This window comes from Budorcas taxicolor, chromosome 16, assembly GCF_023091745.1.
Source record: "Budorcas taxicolor isolate Tak-1 chromosome 16, Takin1.1, whole genome shotgun sequence".
Classification (NCBI taxonomy): Eukaryota; Metazoa; Chordata; class Mammalia; order Artiodactyla; family Bovidae; genus Budorcas; species Budorcas taxicolor.
Genome location: NC_068925.1, coordinates 52,075,326 through 52,089,868, shown reverse-complemented (window position 1 = coordinate 52,089,868; position 14,543 = coordinate 52,075,326). Strand labels below are relative to the sequence as shown.

The following is a 14,543-nucleotide window of genomic DNA, read 5'->3' as shown; positions in this document are numbered from 1 at the left end:
GTCCCGAGTGAGCTGAAAACCTCCAACCAGATCGTACTGCCACATTCTCAGTCACAGATGCTGTGGGGGTTGTGGGGCAGGGGACACGGGGCAGAGTTTGCCTAGGGGACAAGGCTAGGGCCAGACCATCCTCGCCAGTTAGTGTCCACCCTAGAAAATGGCAGGGCAGCCAGAGAGTGGAGTATCAAGAACTGATTTTAATCAGTGGAGCCCGGGTTTCTATCAGGCAGGCCCCCAGGTTCCAGCTTACTGCACCCTTTGAGGGCACCACTGGTGCTGTCCCACGCAGGGCCACCCCTTGGGGAAGGCAGGTGACCCCCGACCCCAGTCGAGACAGAGCGGAGTGAGGCGGGTGAGGTGAGGCAGCGGGTGCAAGCGGCTGTTTATTAACTGTGATCTGGAGTGGAGGCGGGTCCCGCCAGCTGAGGCCTTAGCAAAGGCCCTGGCGTAGGCAGTGGGGTGGGAGGTGGGGGCAGAGCTCAAGCAGGGAGAGAGGAAGGAGTTAATTCTGCTCTCTGGGTGTCACAGCCAGCAGGCGAGGGAGTTGGGGGCCCACCTTGCTGCCCATGGGGCCTCCCTGGGCAGCCTTTGCATAGTGACCAGCCAACTGGCCTTGGACTGGCCGAGGGTAGAGATGGGGAGAGGCCCAGCCACTGCCCCAGGGCTCCAGGAAGGGGAATGCAGAAGGCATCAGAGGGCCCTGGGGGTGAGCTGAAGCCCCATGGGCTGAACCAGGGGCAAGGCTGGTGAGGGGGCAGGGCTGAGCTGCAGAGCCCCCCCAGCAGTGGGCAGAGCTGGGGGTCAAGGTGGTCCTCGAGTCCAGAGAAAAGACGTGAGACAAAGTGAGAACGAGGTCACTGTAGAAAACCCCTCAGTCTGTGACAAAGGACATCAGATGCAGGGGTGGGAAGAGCGACGCACTTGCCACCCGCTCTGGGAAAAGGCAGGGACAGATGGGGCTGCATGGCCAGCCACACGGCCTCAGGACGTCCGTGCCCCATCAGGGCTGAGGCCCCAGGCCAGAGTCCCCAAGCACCCAAGAAGCCCAGCCTGGATGCTGGGGTTGCTAAGTGAGGTACACGGGTTGATTCCCTGGATGGGCGGTCCCTTCTGCCCTCACAAGGTGCCGGTGGCCAGCCACCAGCCCCAGGGCCCAGGGCCCAGCGGAGGGGCTAAGGGCATGGGAGGGACCCGACTAGCAGGTCAGTGTCCTTGGGCAGTAAAGTGGGGGCACGAGGTGACACAGGCCCTGAGGGCAGAGTGGGGCACCAAGTGGCATGGGCCCAGAGATAGAGGGGCAGGAGGTGACACAGGCCTGGGGGAGCAGAGAGGAGCACAAGGTGACACGGGGCCTTGAGAGTGGTTTGTGACACGAGCAACCCAGGCCCCCTAGGAAGGGGTCACCGTTAGACATAGGGTCCCTGGGCGGGGAGTGATGCAACACCTCCTGGGGAAGACTGGAGCTTCAGAAGACTCAGTGCTGGTCCTGCTCCGGCCCGGGGTGGGGGCCGCTGGAGGAAGAGGGCAGAGCCGGCAGCAGGGCCTCCAGGAGCTCCGGAACACCAGTGCTCTCCGGGAACGGGCCGGTGGGGAGGTCCCGCCCGCCCCGCTGCCCTAGCTCTCGTCCAGGTGAAGGCTGATGAATTCCTGGATGCACCTGCGGTACTGGAGCTCAGTGGGGCTGCTGCCGGTCAGAGGGCCCGGCTGGCCAGAGGGCGCCTCGGCCTCACGCATCTCCTCGGCCATGCGCGCCAGACGGAGCCTGGAGGAGGGCGGGCCTTGTAAAGAGCCTAGCCCGCCCCCAGCCCACCGCGTCCCAGACCTGTGAAGTGCTCCGCCCCGCCCACAGGGTCCCCCACCCACACCGCCCTCCTGCTCACAGCGTGACGATGTCGGCATTTGCTTCCTGCACAGCGATGCTCAATGGGTCCTGCTGAGCGTGGTCCAAGGCATGCTGGTCCGCCCCCCTCTTCAAGAACAGGCAGACCTGGCTGAGAGCGGAGCGGGCAAGTCAGGTCAGGCCTTGGGCAGGTACTGGTGGGCGGGCAACCCGGGCCCATGGGGCAGGGGGAAGTGAGGGTATGACCAGCCCACGACTCACCCAGTACGGCCAAGGAGCGTGGCGTGGTGGAGCGGAGCCCGGCCGTGGCTGTCTCTTTGGTTCACGTCCGCTCCGTTTTGCAGGAGAAATTCACAGACGATCAGGGAGCCCTGGGGAAGCCGGTGTGGGGAGGCGGTATGGTTCAGACGGAGCCAAGCCACGGAAACGGTTCCTTGCAGGCCCCCCACCTCTCACCACGCCCCGACGCCCCTTCAAGCGTGCGCACCAAGGGAGAGCCGTTGTGAAGACGCTGCACCTGTGTCCGGGCGCAGCCGGGCGCCTACTTACCCCCAGCACGGCCTGCACCAGCGGCGTCTTTCCCTCGTCCTCCGCGTCAGCCCAGTTGACCTCCGCCCCGTGCGCCAGCGCCGCCGCCAGGGCGGGAAGGTCGCGGGTGCGCGCCGCGCGGTGCGCCAGCAGCCCCGGATGCAGCTCGCGCACGTCTGCCAGGCCCCAGGTCTCCGCCTCTCCGTCCGCCTCGCCGCTGGACTCCTCCGACTCTGCACCCTCTGCGAGGACAGGGCGATCGGGGCCGGTAAGCCGGCCCGGAGCGGGGGAGGCGCAGGGCCGGGGATGGGGAGCCGCGCACTCACCCTCCTCAGCGACGCGGTCCACCACAGAGCCCACGCCGAAGGCCAGGACATCTGAGCTGCCGTCGGAGCTGCCCCCTAAGCCGCTGTCGCTGCTCAGACCTGCAAAGTCCACAGCCAGAGCGGGTCCTGAGAGGCCTGGGGGAAGGTTGGAGGGCCGCCCACCCTCCCGGGGATGCTCCCTGGAGCAGGATCAGTCCCCACTAGGGGGCAGAGGAGAGCCCTGCCCAGGATGGGAGGAAAGGCGAGAAAATCAGGTGACGGCTCAACGGAGTCAAGGATTAAGCGCCCCCTAGGAGCACAGCCGTGGGTGTGATCCCCCCCCCTCGCTCAGGTGGGCCCTAGAAGGACGGACTGGCCGTAGCGCCGCCATAATGCAAGCTGGGAGGTATCCACCCAGACGCGGCTCCAGGCGGCAGTGAGCAGCACCCGAGAGCAGCCCTCACAGAAGAGCCCCGAGCTGAGGGACAGCGAGGCAGCGCCCTCTGCTGCCCGACGGCACCCGCTCACCCCAGCAGCCCTGCCAGTTCTTGGCCCCGGTCTATGCCTTCTGTCCACACTGCCCAGAAAGGCGGCCCAGACACCCCCGGCCAGTGGGTGCTGTTAGACACTTTACAGGTAGGCCCCAGGAGGGGGCGGGGAGGGCCCCAACCTGCAGCATGTGCCCCCCACCCCCACTCCAGGAGGAGCTGGAGAAGATGCACACAACTGTCTTTCAGGAGCTGGTCTGGCACACAACTGTCCACGAACACACATGCATGTGCACACACCCATGTGTATACACACATGTACACACTCACATGTATGTACCCATGTGCACAGTCATGCCACACACACACTTCTGTGTGCACACCACACGCGGGTCTCCCTGAGGGTCATGGCTCCAAGTCAGTGGCTGAGTTACCCCCAGCCCTTGGAGATACTGTCCCAGCCTTAGCCCTGCTTGGCCCCCAGACTCTCCCCATCCCTACACTAGTCCCTCCTGCAAGGAATGCCCATCCCTCCGGTCCCTGGGTGAGTGGCCACAGCTGTCCTGTACTTGTCCACCCTCTGAGCAAGCATGCCTGGTCCCTGCTCTGCTGCCCTGGCTGAGCTGGCGGGTGGGCAGCAGGGGACTTACTGCGTGGGCCGGCCGCGGCAGCCCCTGCATCAAAGTAGGAGAAAAGGGAGTCCAGTTCGTCTGGGCAGAAGAGCGAGTCCCTGCGGAACCTGGGCTCCACGGAGCCTGCAGCAGGGCAGTAACCAGGCCAGGCTGGGAGGTGGGCAGAGCTTGGGGCTCTGCTCCTTCCTCCTCCAACCCCTGGCCTCCCTGAGGTCCATAGTCTGGAGGCTCACCCCCTGCCCAGGCCTGTGAGCTGGGGCACACCTGCCGGCCCCCTCCCACCTGAGCACAGGGCAGCCACAGAGGGCAGAACGGGCTCCATCCGGACTTTGCTGCGGCGGGGGGCAGGGGCTCTGGGGGAGCTGTGGTGACGCTGGCACTTCTGCACCCTCCAGCGCTGTGGGGCCTCCCGGGCTGGTGCCGAGGGCGGCCTCCGCACAAACTTCTTCTCCACATATTTGTCCTTGATCCAGGCCTCCTTGTCCTGTCTGGACCAGGACCAGACATGAGGCCGCACTTGTGGGTGCGGGCTCCCCAGGCCCTGCCTAGGCTACCCCACACCTCACCTGGGGCTGCTGGCTGTGGGCTTCCTGATGCCTGGCCCCTCACACTGGGCCTCGTAGATCCGGTTCACGGTGGTGTTTCCAAGCTCACACATCAGCTGGGAGGAGAGGGTGAGGCCAGCATCAGCCTAGCCCACAGACCTTCCCTCAAGTGGGCAGACCCGGCTCCTGTCTGCCTCCCCTCACCAGCCACCTGGTGGCCTGCAATGGCCCCCACACACCTTCAGCAGCTCCGGTTCCCACGAGTCCAGGGTCAGGGACCGCACCTTGGAGCAATGGACGCCCAGGCTCCTGGATGATGACGGAGGAAGAGTCAGGGCGTGGCTCCGCCCCCACCCCCTCCGCACCGCCCAGGAGGCCCACCTGTGGATGCCTGAGCACTCGATGCAGAGCAGCACACCCAGGTTGATGCTGGCCCAGCGCGGGTCAGGCTGGCCGCAGTCACCACACTGGCTGTTGCCGGCCACGTTCTGCACCCGCTGCAGCACACTCTCACCCTTGACGCTGCGTTCCCGAGAGTCCGTGGCAGAGTCGATGCTGCTTGTGGACGGGGAGGCGGTGCGGTCCAGCCTCTGGGGACCGGGTGAGGGGTCACTCAGCCCTACGGGAGCTCCAACCCCAGTCTCCCCAGTGGGGGCCCCCTCTTCCTCCCCAGATACAGGGGCTGACACAGGCCAGGGTGCCTGAGGCATGAGCCTGCACCCCCATGTGGGCACACACACTCGTGTGCATACAGAGAATGCACATGTGTGCTGGTGTGTGGCCTGTGGGAACTGTACACGCACGTGCAGGGAGGGCCCACCTCACTGTAGCAGCTGTCAGGGCTCTCCCGATAGGCGGAGGCAATGCTGGCTTGCACCGCCTGAACCCAGGCCTGCCTCAGTTTCTCTGAGTCGGCCTGCAGCATGCAGCTCCTGCAGGAAGGGGCCTGTCAGCCTGGGCAAGCAGGGGGTCTTGCCACATCATGTCCTGGGCAGGACCTGCTTACTTGGTGGGCGACACGACCTCAAAGCAGAACCTCCGCTCGACGTCCTCACAGGGCTTCACAGAACAGAGCCGGAGGTCGTCCACTACCACAGTCAGCACGTCCTGCAGGCATGACCGCCGTGGCCCTTGCGCTCAGCACCCAGCCCTGCCCCACCCTGACCACCCGTTCAATGCTCCACCCAGGACACAGACTGGCTGGGGTTCAAGTGGTCTCTGGCCACTCAGGCTTTGTTGCCCATCCGTGTCCTCAGCCCCATGATACCAACCCGCCCAATCGCCCACCCCTAGGCCAGGTGAGAAGGCCCAGGAGTCCCTGCCCTGGGCCCAGTGCACCTTGAGCTTCTTCTGGTAGACCAGCTGGCTGTTCTGGATGGAGAACCAGCGCCTGGGTGGGGAACAGGCCAGGAGGGGTCAGGCCGGGCTGGGCACCCTCCCCCACCTATCTGCCCTGCAGTCCCCTGAGGAAGGGCCTCCCTTACCGGTTCCACGTCTTGAAGGCGTTGCTGGCCCTCTTGAAGAGGTAGCCTTCCATCACTACCCCACTGGGTGCATCCACATCAAACTCCACCTTGGGCTCATCGTAGGAGAAGTCCTGGGTGCAGTCGGAGCCCAGCCCCCCATGAGCACCCACCCACTGCTGTGCAGACACGGCTGCCCTCCCAGGCTCCCCCCGGCCAAGGTTGAGAGGGTGAGTCTTCATAGCCACTTCCTGACCCAAACCCCATAGGGGCCGATGCCTCCTGCCACAGCTGGGGGGGCTCCGGCCCCAGCCCCCAGCTCCTCCTGCCCAGCATAGACAGCAGGCTCTGGGTAGGATCAGGAAGGAAGCCGCCTCCCTTGTCCTCAGTCCCCCATTCATGTCGCCAGCTGGGCTGCTCCAGCCAGCCTGACAGAGCTCCATTCACAGGGGCCAGGGAGACACTGAGCGTTGTCCTGTGTGTCCGGCAGTGGGAGAGGAGGCCCAGCCACCTGCTCCCCTGGCTGAGTGGGGGCGGGAAGGGACAGCTGCAGCTGCTCCCGAAGGGGACTCGGTCCTAGCTCAGCAGCCTCCGCTGGTGCTGGGCGTGCCCCCGGAGGTGCTCAGGGTCAGAGCACCGGGGCTGTGGAGGTGTCCTTGGTGCTGAAACGGGGTGGGGCGGACAGAGGCCCCAACCCACCTGTCCCCCCACCCCACCCTTGGGTGGGTGCCCACTCACCTGCAGCAGTGTCTGAGGGCGGGAGCGGGGGGAGCGGGAGCAGGGAGAGAGAGAGCCAGTGAGTGAAGCCCTGCCGCCGCCTCCGGGGAACTAGCAGCTCCCACCAGCAGTCATCTCCGCCCAGGGCAGCGCCATGACAGCCGTCTGGCCAGGAGCAGAGAGGCCCCAGTAGGACCCTCCACCCAGCCCCAGCCCTAGCGCCTGTGGGCTGAGGGGGCTGGTCCTGGCCTCTAAGTGACCTCTCACTGTGCTGAGACCCTGAGGGATGAGGACTCCCACCTCTGACTGCTCTTCCAAGGAGGATCAGAATCAGCCTGAGCGTGGGCAGGCCTGGGGAGGGACGGGGAGTGTGTCTTTGTGGCAGTCTCCCAGGTCCACACTTGGAGAGGGCTGAGGGGCCCTCCACAGGGAGGCCAAGGCTGCAGGGCCTCACCCGTTGTTGGATGGCGGCATGCTTGCGCTCCATCTCCCGCTTCTCCACTGCCGAGTCGATCACCAACTGGTCCAACTGTGGGGAGGGGTACAGAGAGGGAAGTGGACCCCCTCCCCTGACGCTGGCCCTGGCTTCCCCTCCCCGCAGGCTCACCTCGGCCGCCAGCTTCTTCATGTAGGGGTCCAGCTGGTGCAGCAGGCTGTAGCCCTGCTGGAAGAAGCTGTACTGGGCATGCATGAAGGACAGCATCTGGTGGGGGGGGTAGGGACACAGGTGAGGCCCGGCCGCCAGCTACGGTGCCCAGGACCCCACCAGGTGCACCCAACCCCAGCACTCACGGAATCCAAAATCTCAAACTTCTTCTTAGCCTGGAGGACGTTGATCTGCCAAGGAAGGTGTGAACAGGTGAAGATATCAGGGCTGAGCCTGGACCTTGCTCGTGTCCACTCAGGGTACTTGTGGCTCCCCGAGACCACCAGCTCATCTGATGCTCCCTACACTGGTACCCATCCCTCCTCTCATGGTTTCTCCATGGACAAAGCCATGAACTCTACCCCCTGCTCCAAGCCCTCCTGCAGCCTCTAGCCCTAGCTTGTCCCAAGCACGGCCCCACCTCTGGGCCTTTGCCTGGGGCATTCCCTCCTCCAGGTCCCTCCCCAAGTATCCAAAGTTTTCTCAAGTCAGAGGGGCCCCTCCAGACACCAGGTCCCTGTCTGCAGTGACACACAAGGCCCAGCGACTCACCTGGAGCACATAGTCCAGCGCCAGGTGACGGAAACACTTTCGGGCGAGGATCAGGGCACCGGTAGCCTCCTCCACCTCGTGGGGCCGGTGCCTCGGGGCCTGGGCATTCCTCACCAGCGACAGCTCCATGTCCTCCCGAACTTTGTCAAACTGCTTCTTGGTCTCCTTGAACTTCCTCACGTCCCTGGAGGCCAGCGGGTGCCAGGTCAGGGAGCCTGAGGAGGGGTGCACTGGGGTCTCCCCCCTTCAAGAAAGGCCCTCTTTCTGCTCCCAGCCCCTCTGTGCTCCACAATCCCCTTCCCCACCTCCCTGTCCTGGCCTCCCACCCCCTACAGCCAGCACTCCCTGCCACCTCCTCTTCAGGTCCCTTCCCCAATCCAGGGCCCCCTTTCTCTTCACCACCTCACCCACAGGATTGGTCCAGCTTGGGGTGACCCCTAGCCTTAACCTGGACTCTAGACACTCCACTTGGGGGATCCCCAACTATACACAGAGCACTGAGCTGAGACCCCCGCTAAGTCCCCACCTCCTGCTCTATGACCCCGACCCTGACCCTTCCATGGTCCTGCCCTCACCCCTGCCTGAGGGCCCCCTTGCTGCCCTCTGTGGTCCTGCCCTCCAGCACTGTTTCCTCAGCCCAGTCTTGGCCTACACTGAGCCCCCTACGCAGAGCCTGCAGGCCTTGTGTCAGGGCCCCAGACTCTCTCAGCTCAAACACCCCAGCATGGGTGTGGTCTCGCACCCGCCTGGGTCCGAGAGAGGCCAGGCCTCCCTTGGGGCCACTCACTCTTTGACGAAGTTGTGGAGCTGCTGCCTCACAGACCTCTGGGCCTGGTCAAACAGGATCTGGGAGCATAGGAAGGTGAAGGTATCAGGGACCTGCCCCCACATGACCCCAGAGGCCAGGCCCCTATCCCCTCAGGTAAGAACCAGAGAATGCCCTGTCCAGCCCCACTTAGGCCCCAGCTGGTCACCCTCACAGAGCCAGCCTTGCAGGGTCCAAGGGACCAGGTACAGCCCCCAGGCCTGGGTCAGCGCCCAGAGGCAACAGCTGTGACCACCTGCCCATCTCCCTCACTTGGCTCTCAGACTCGAGGCCCTAGCTGTCCCCCTCCCATGGCCCAGACAGAGCAGGCACACCCAGGGTCCCTAGTGACAGCCAGGGCCCCAGCCTGGGGAGGGGCCACCTTGAGGATGACCAGCCCTGCAGTTGGAAGGGTCCAGCTGTGGCTGAAGCTCCTGAGTGATCTGGCCTGGGGGCAGGGTGAAGTGGTTGTGGGGGGCTGGAGGGGCCTCCCCCACAGTGCTAACTGGACCCAGAATCAGATCCGATCAACATGGGGAGAGGGCTGGGCCCTAACCAGAAGCAGACAGACACACAGACAGACTGCTGAGGCCGGATGAGCTGTCCAGCAGTGGTTTATTTCTGAACTTCCCCTGTGGGGGAGGGGCCCCTTGTTTAGTCTGGGGCTCTGGTTTCCAGGCCACGGTCTGACCACCCACATGGGCCTCATTCTATTCTGTGTCCATGCAGGGGGCCCCTGAGGGGCTCAAGGTCATCCAGACCCATCCTGGGAAGCATGGGGTCAGCCTGGCCAATGACCCTTGTCTGATGGCCCTGGATAACCCTCTAAGGCGCCTATGCCAAGCCCCCACCACCCTCAGCCCCAGACGGGTAGGTTCCAGGCACCTCCTTGCTGGCTATCCGGCCCTCACCTGGGACACAGTAGAGTTTCAGCAATGTGGGCGCCCCCCAGACTGCAGAAGCAGAAACGTGGCCTCCCCCACAGCCCACCCCTGCCAGCTCAGCTCTCCCAGAGCCAGCCCAGAGCCTTCCAGGCTGGGTGGGGCCTGCAGGAAGCCCGAGGGGTGGCTGCCTGGGAAGGGATGACAGTGATGATAAGGAAGCGCAGTGCCCCCCCGACTTCCCCCATCAGGGCTCACCATGTGGTAGGTGACCATCTCCTGCAGGCTGTCTCCAAACCTCTGCAGACATTCCTGGGGGTGGGTGGGGGAGACCCTTGCTTAAATGGGACTGCCATGCCCCCAGTGTCAGCACCTCCCACCCACTAGCCACAGAGTGGCCCCTGTGGCCCAGCACAAACGCCCGCCTGCTCCCAGGGCAGGGACACCCTCGAGGGGCTGCCTGCCTGTGCCTGCCCCTGCCTAGAGGTCAGAGGTCAGCTGCTCCTCACCGATATAACAGTGTCGCCCTGGCAATGCTGGGACAGGTCACGGATGCCACTCACGAAGAGTCTGTTGGTGGTGACGTAGGCCTTGCCTGCCTCGATCATGCTGCTACATAACTTCACCAGCTGCAGACAGGAGAAGATGGACGGGGGACACTCACGCCACCTGTGGGCCCAGCCCTCACTGCCACCAAGGCCAGACCACACAGGCTGGGACCCTGCCAGGCAGCCAGAATTCAGCTCATGGCCTATCAGTGCCCAGGACACAGCTGGGCAACCCTAGGCAGAGAAGGAAGGCCAGTGCCCACCACCTGTCCTCCTAAGCCCACCTGGTGCTGGGGCAACAGCTTGGCACTGACCAGGCCTTGGCTCCAGTGTGGGAGGTAGGAGCAAGAGAGGGAAGCCAGGAGCAGGGACCCCAGGACTGGGGTGGGCATGTGGTCCTGGCCAAGGAACAGCAGGATCAGCCAGCAGGGGCTCATGGATGCCACCCCTCCTCCCCTCCTGCCTGTGCCCTGGGCCCCTAACCCAGCCACTCAGAGGCACAGCCCCCAGCAGCTGCCCCTGCCTCCCCCAAGATGCCCCTCCTTGTCTTGGCAAGAGGAAACCACACAGACACAGGTGTGTGTGTGGCAGGTATGACGGCCAGTGACAGCCAGGCCCACGTGCTATGCATAAACACACACTTGTACTCGTATTGGTGGCCGCGAGTGAGCTGGACCGAGCCCTCTATGTACCCCCAGGCCCTTCCCTCACCTTGTCCAGTTTGGCCTCGATCTCAACCACGTCCGTTTCCACCTCATCGATAGTTGCCCTGCGACGGGTACAGGGTGGCTGGAGACCCGCCTGCAGCGAGCCTCCCCCACCGACTTAGCTGGTCTTCGTCTCCCCAGGCACCTCCCCAAAGGGATCTGCAGTGGGAAGGGGCTGCTCTGTCGATAGCCACTGGCTCCCACAGGCCCACCTTCCTCCATGCCCCTTGGACAGACTAAGGCATGGAGACTGGTGTGGGGGCACGGAAGAGGGAGGAGGAGAAGAGGCAGGACTGGGACCGTGACTCCACGGCTGCAGAGCCTCCAGGGCCCACCACCATCCCAGGCAGATAGAGCCCTAATCGGCTGTGATGCCCCCAAATGGGGTCTGTGGACAGGGGAGGGGGTGGTCCCTAGCACAGAGGGAGGGGCCGGGGCCCTGTGGAGGGGGACATGCAGGGCCTCGCTGGTCACCGCCCCTCAGCCCAGCCTATACACCTCTCCAAGGCTCAGAGTTGACCCCAGACCCCATCTGGACCCCCCAACCCTTAACTTCAGCTGTAGCCCACTCTGGCCTAGGGCTGGCGGACCCTGGGGCAGACCTGTGTCAGCAGAGCCTGCAAACCTGGGGCTGCTCCCTGGCACAGTGAGACACCCAGCAGAGGCATGCCCCTACCTCCCGACTACTCCCCCAACCTCAAATACAAAGTTGGCCCTGTCTGCCTGGAGGGAGCAGTGGGTCAGACCTTGGAGGAGCCCACTCCCGCTGGGGTGGCCTGATAATGGGGCTGCCGTGGGGAGGAAAGAGTTAACAATGACATCACCAGAGAAGCCAGTGGACAGAGAATCCCGGAAGGCAAGGCGAGAGGCAGATGGATCAGGCACGTGATTCCCCCCACCCCCCGCCCCCAATGCTCTGGGAACAGGAAACAGGGAAAGAGGGCCAGGATCCCAGGCCCCCCCTCAACCCACTCAGCTGGTGAGCTGGGCCCATCTGGCGTCCTGGGGACAAGGGACAACGTGGAATGGAGCTCGGGCGAGGGGCTGGAGGCAGCCTCCAGGGCCAGGGCCAGGGCAGAGGAGGCTGTCCAGGTCTAGTGGCCCCTCGCTGCCCCGTAGCTGGTAGAAGAGGGCCATGTTCCAGGGTTTCCCAGGCTTGGGGGAGAGGGGCTTAGTCCTCATTTGGGGGGCAGCTCAGTACTCCCTCAATTAGGAGCTGTGGGGAGGGGTGCCAGGCTGCCTCGTCAGGGCCCTTGGAAGATCCCCTGCCCTCCTCTGCTCTAAGCAGCCCTCATCCCTGCCCCAGGGCTGAGGGCTCTCTGAACTCCATAGCAGGAAGGGGTCAGAGGGGACGTCTGCTTGGACCAGTGTTGGCCCACGCCCAGCAGGATGCCCAGCCTGAGACTACAGGATCCTGACCATCGCTGTAGCCTCTCCCCTCCCCCCAATCCCAGGGCCCAGGGCATGGAAGGACCACCAGCCCAGGAGAGGACACTGCAGAGCAGAGCAGAGACACAGCCCCTGGAGCCCCAGTCACCCCAACTGCCCTGAGCAGCTGCATGGAGGGCCATCACCCCTGAACCAGGAGGGCGGGGAGGGGGCAGTTGGTCCCCAGAGAGCTGGTGCGGGGTGCATGGTAACAATGTGCTCATGGGGGTGAGGTGGGCACTCAGCAGAGAGCCCATCCTGGGGGCCCCATGCCCCTCATCTCTCTCCCCCCACCTCCATGGACCAAGGCCTCCTCTCCTGCCATCCCTCCAGGATTTCCTCAGCAGCTTGGATGGTGGGTAGGAGGGTGAGGCCAGCTTCCCCACCAGAGCCATGACTCAGCGCCTGAAGCCCCACCCAGGGGAGGGAGCACCATGAACAAGGGGTGGGCGGTGCCCCGGTGAGTCTGAGAGAGCCTGGAGCCCTCTAGCCATAGGTACCCAGGGCTCTGGGGCTCTGCCCAGGCCACAAGCACACAGACAAGGTCCCTCTTCCCCCAGGGCTGGGGTCACTTGGCCCTATATCCTGACCACATTCTCCTACCCAGTTCTACCCTAACCCTGGCCCCCAAGCTGGCCTCCAGGAAGTCCAGGTTACATCCTCAGCAGCACCTGAGGGCACACGGACAAGGGAACCCCCAAAAGGCCTCAAAACCTGGTTAAATCTCAGCCCAACCCCGAAACCCACACAGTACAGCTTCTGTGGCCCGAGGTCAGGGGCATCTCCCTGGCCCCCACCTTGGAGTCTTAGCTAGGTACTTTCAAAGAAAACCTGGCAAAGCCCAGGCATCAGCTGCATCCACTGCCCCACTGTGGGTGCCCCCAGCCCGGGATCATAGGTACCTGAATTGCTCACATTCCCCCCCTCAAATATCAGGCACGTAAGATGGGAGAGCAGAAGTGACCATTAGCCCTCTGCTCAGGGCCGGGGGCCACTCTCTGGTCCAGCCTCTACCCCTCATCCAGTCTTCCCTGGCCTTCATTGCTGACTCCCTGTGAAGTCGTTGGGCAAGGGGCTGGCTCCAGGTACTCAGAGGTGAGAGCATCGATGCTGAGGCCCACCAGGCACTGCACACAGGCCCTCTTGCTAACACACCCCAAAGCCCCAGCACACACACATACACATGCACACAACCCAGTGCAAGTGTGCCAAGGCCTGACAGGCACATGGGCCATCAAACATGTATGCACGCAGAAGCACAACACACACACAGAAGTGTGTACTCATGGATTTGCTGCATAAACATGTACCCTGTGCTGGGATACACAGGAACAAACTAACATGCGCTTAGTGTCTAAACTCATCCTTGCATGATAAACACCCACTCTGTATCTAGCAGCAGTCCAGGGGTGCAGCTCACCCACACATTCATGTCCAAGGGCTGGCACCTCAAGGGAGGGTGCAGAGGGGCAGAATTCACATCCTCAGCAGCACCCAAGCACAAGCATGAGCACCTGACACACAGGAGGTGCCCCGTTAGAGCAGATGCGTGCACACCATGAACATGTCCACACAGATAAGCCAGCCTGCACTCTCAAGAAGGACTAAGAGCACAAACCCATGGCTGGGCACAGCCCAGAACCTCCACCAGTCTCTCGAATCCAGTCTGGTCAGGTAGACCCCACCCTGCCAGGCATCTAGGCCACCCTGCCAAGCAGCTGCCCAAGCCCTAACTGTGGCTCCAGCTGCCCGCCCCCTTGACTACTCTGGACACAGGAACCAAGACAGATTCCCGATGCAGCCACCAGACGCACCCAGGGACCCTAGCCAGAGTCGGGCTGCAGGGCCCGGCAAGATCTCAGCTCTGTGCAGGTGGCCGGCAGAAGGTCTAGACACAAAGCGGACGGACACTCCCACGGAGAGGTGGCCGCGCCGGAGGCCGCCCCGCCCCACGCGCGCACCCTTCGCGCGCGGCGACCAGCACAAGGGGCATCTTTTGTTCCGGACTCTAGAGCCGGGGTTGCTGCGGGCTTTGTCCAAGGCGAGTCCTCCTGCTCTGGCCTCCAGCCCCGGTGCCGGGTACAAAGCCGGGACCGGCTCCCCCTCCCGCGCCCCATCCCCCGGCGGTCCCGGGTGCCCCGAGGGGCTGCGAACCCGCGGATCACAAAGGGCCGCGTCGCGCCCCGTGGGCGCACCTGAAGCGCGGCGAGTCCTTGATGCACTCCTCGAACTCCACCGTCATGGCTGCGGCGGCGCGCGGCGCTCACTGGCACAAGGACCACGGCGGCCCGAGCGGCATCCCCGGCCGGCCTGCCCGCCCGCCCGCCCGCGCCGCGATCGGCGCCCGCCCGCCCCGGAACGAGGCCGCTGCGCCACCGCCCCGCCCCGCCTGTCACCGCCGGGGAGCGTCGCCAAAGTCCTCCGTCCGCGCGCGCCGCCCGCTGTCACCGCCGGGGAG

General features: G+C 64.3%; 1 protein-coding gene across 3 annotated transcripts; it reads right to left on the bottom strand.

The window, feature by feature from the left end:
- Positions 1–365: 365 nt before the first annotated feature.
- ACAP3 (ArfGAP with coiled-coil, ankyrin repeat and PH domains 3) lies at positions 366–14,396 on the bottom strand. Of its 3 annotated transcripts, XM_052653418.1 has the most exons (24): positions 14,281–14,396; positions 10,662–10,719; positions 9,912–10,031; positions 9,661–9,714; positions 8,504–8,562; positions 7,717–7,900; positions 7,311–7,355; positions 7,126–7,221; positions 6,973–7,047; positions 6,540–6,551; positions 5,823–5,935; positions 5,677–5,728; positions 5,345–5,445; positions 5,159–5,270; positions 4,720–4,928; positions 4,578–4,647; positions 4,360–4,454; positions 4,076–4,281; positions 3,812–3,916; positions 2,695–2,793; positions 2,390–2,610; positions 2,102–2,211; positions 1,881–1,991; positions 366–1,762 (listed from the first exon to the last, which is right to left on the bottom strand). In XM_052653418.1, exons 1-24 carry the CDS (start codon positions 14,325–14,327, stop codon positions 1,615–1,617), a joined length of 2,502 nt encoding a protein of 833 aa, XP_052509378.1. In that variant the 5' UTR covers positions 14,328–14,396; the 3' UTR covers positions 366–1,614. The 3 variants fall into 3 exon arrangements, with proteins under 3 accessions (XP_052509378.1, XP_052509377.1, XP_052509379.1); XM_052653417.1 differs by having other exon boundaries at positions 4,578–4,928; XM_052653419.1 differs by lacking the exon at positions 6,540–6,551.
- Positions 14,397–14,543: the final 147 nt, after the last annotated feature.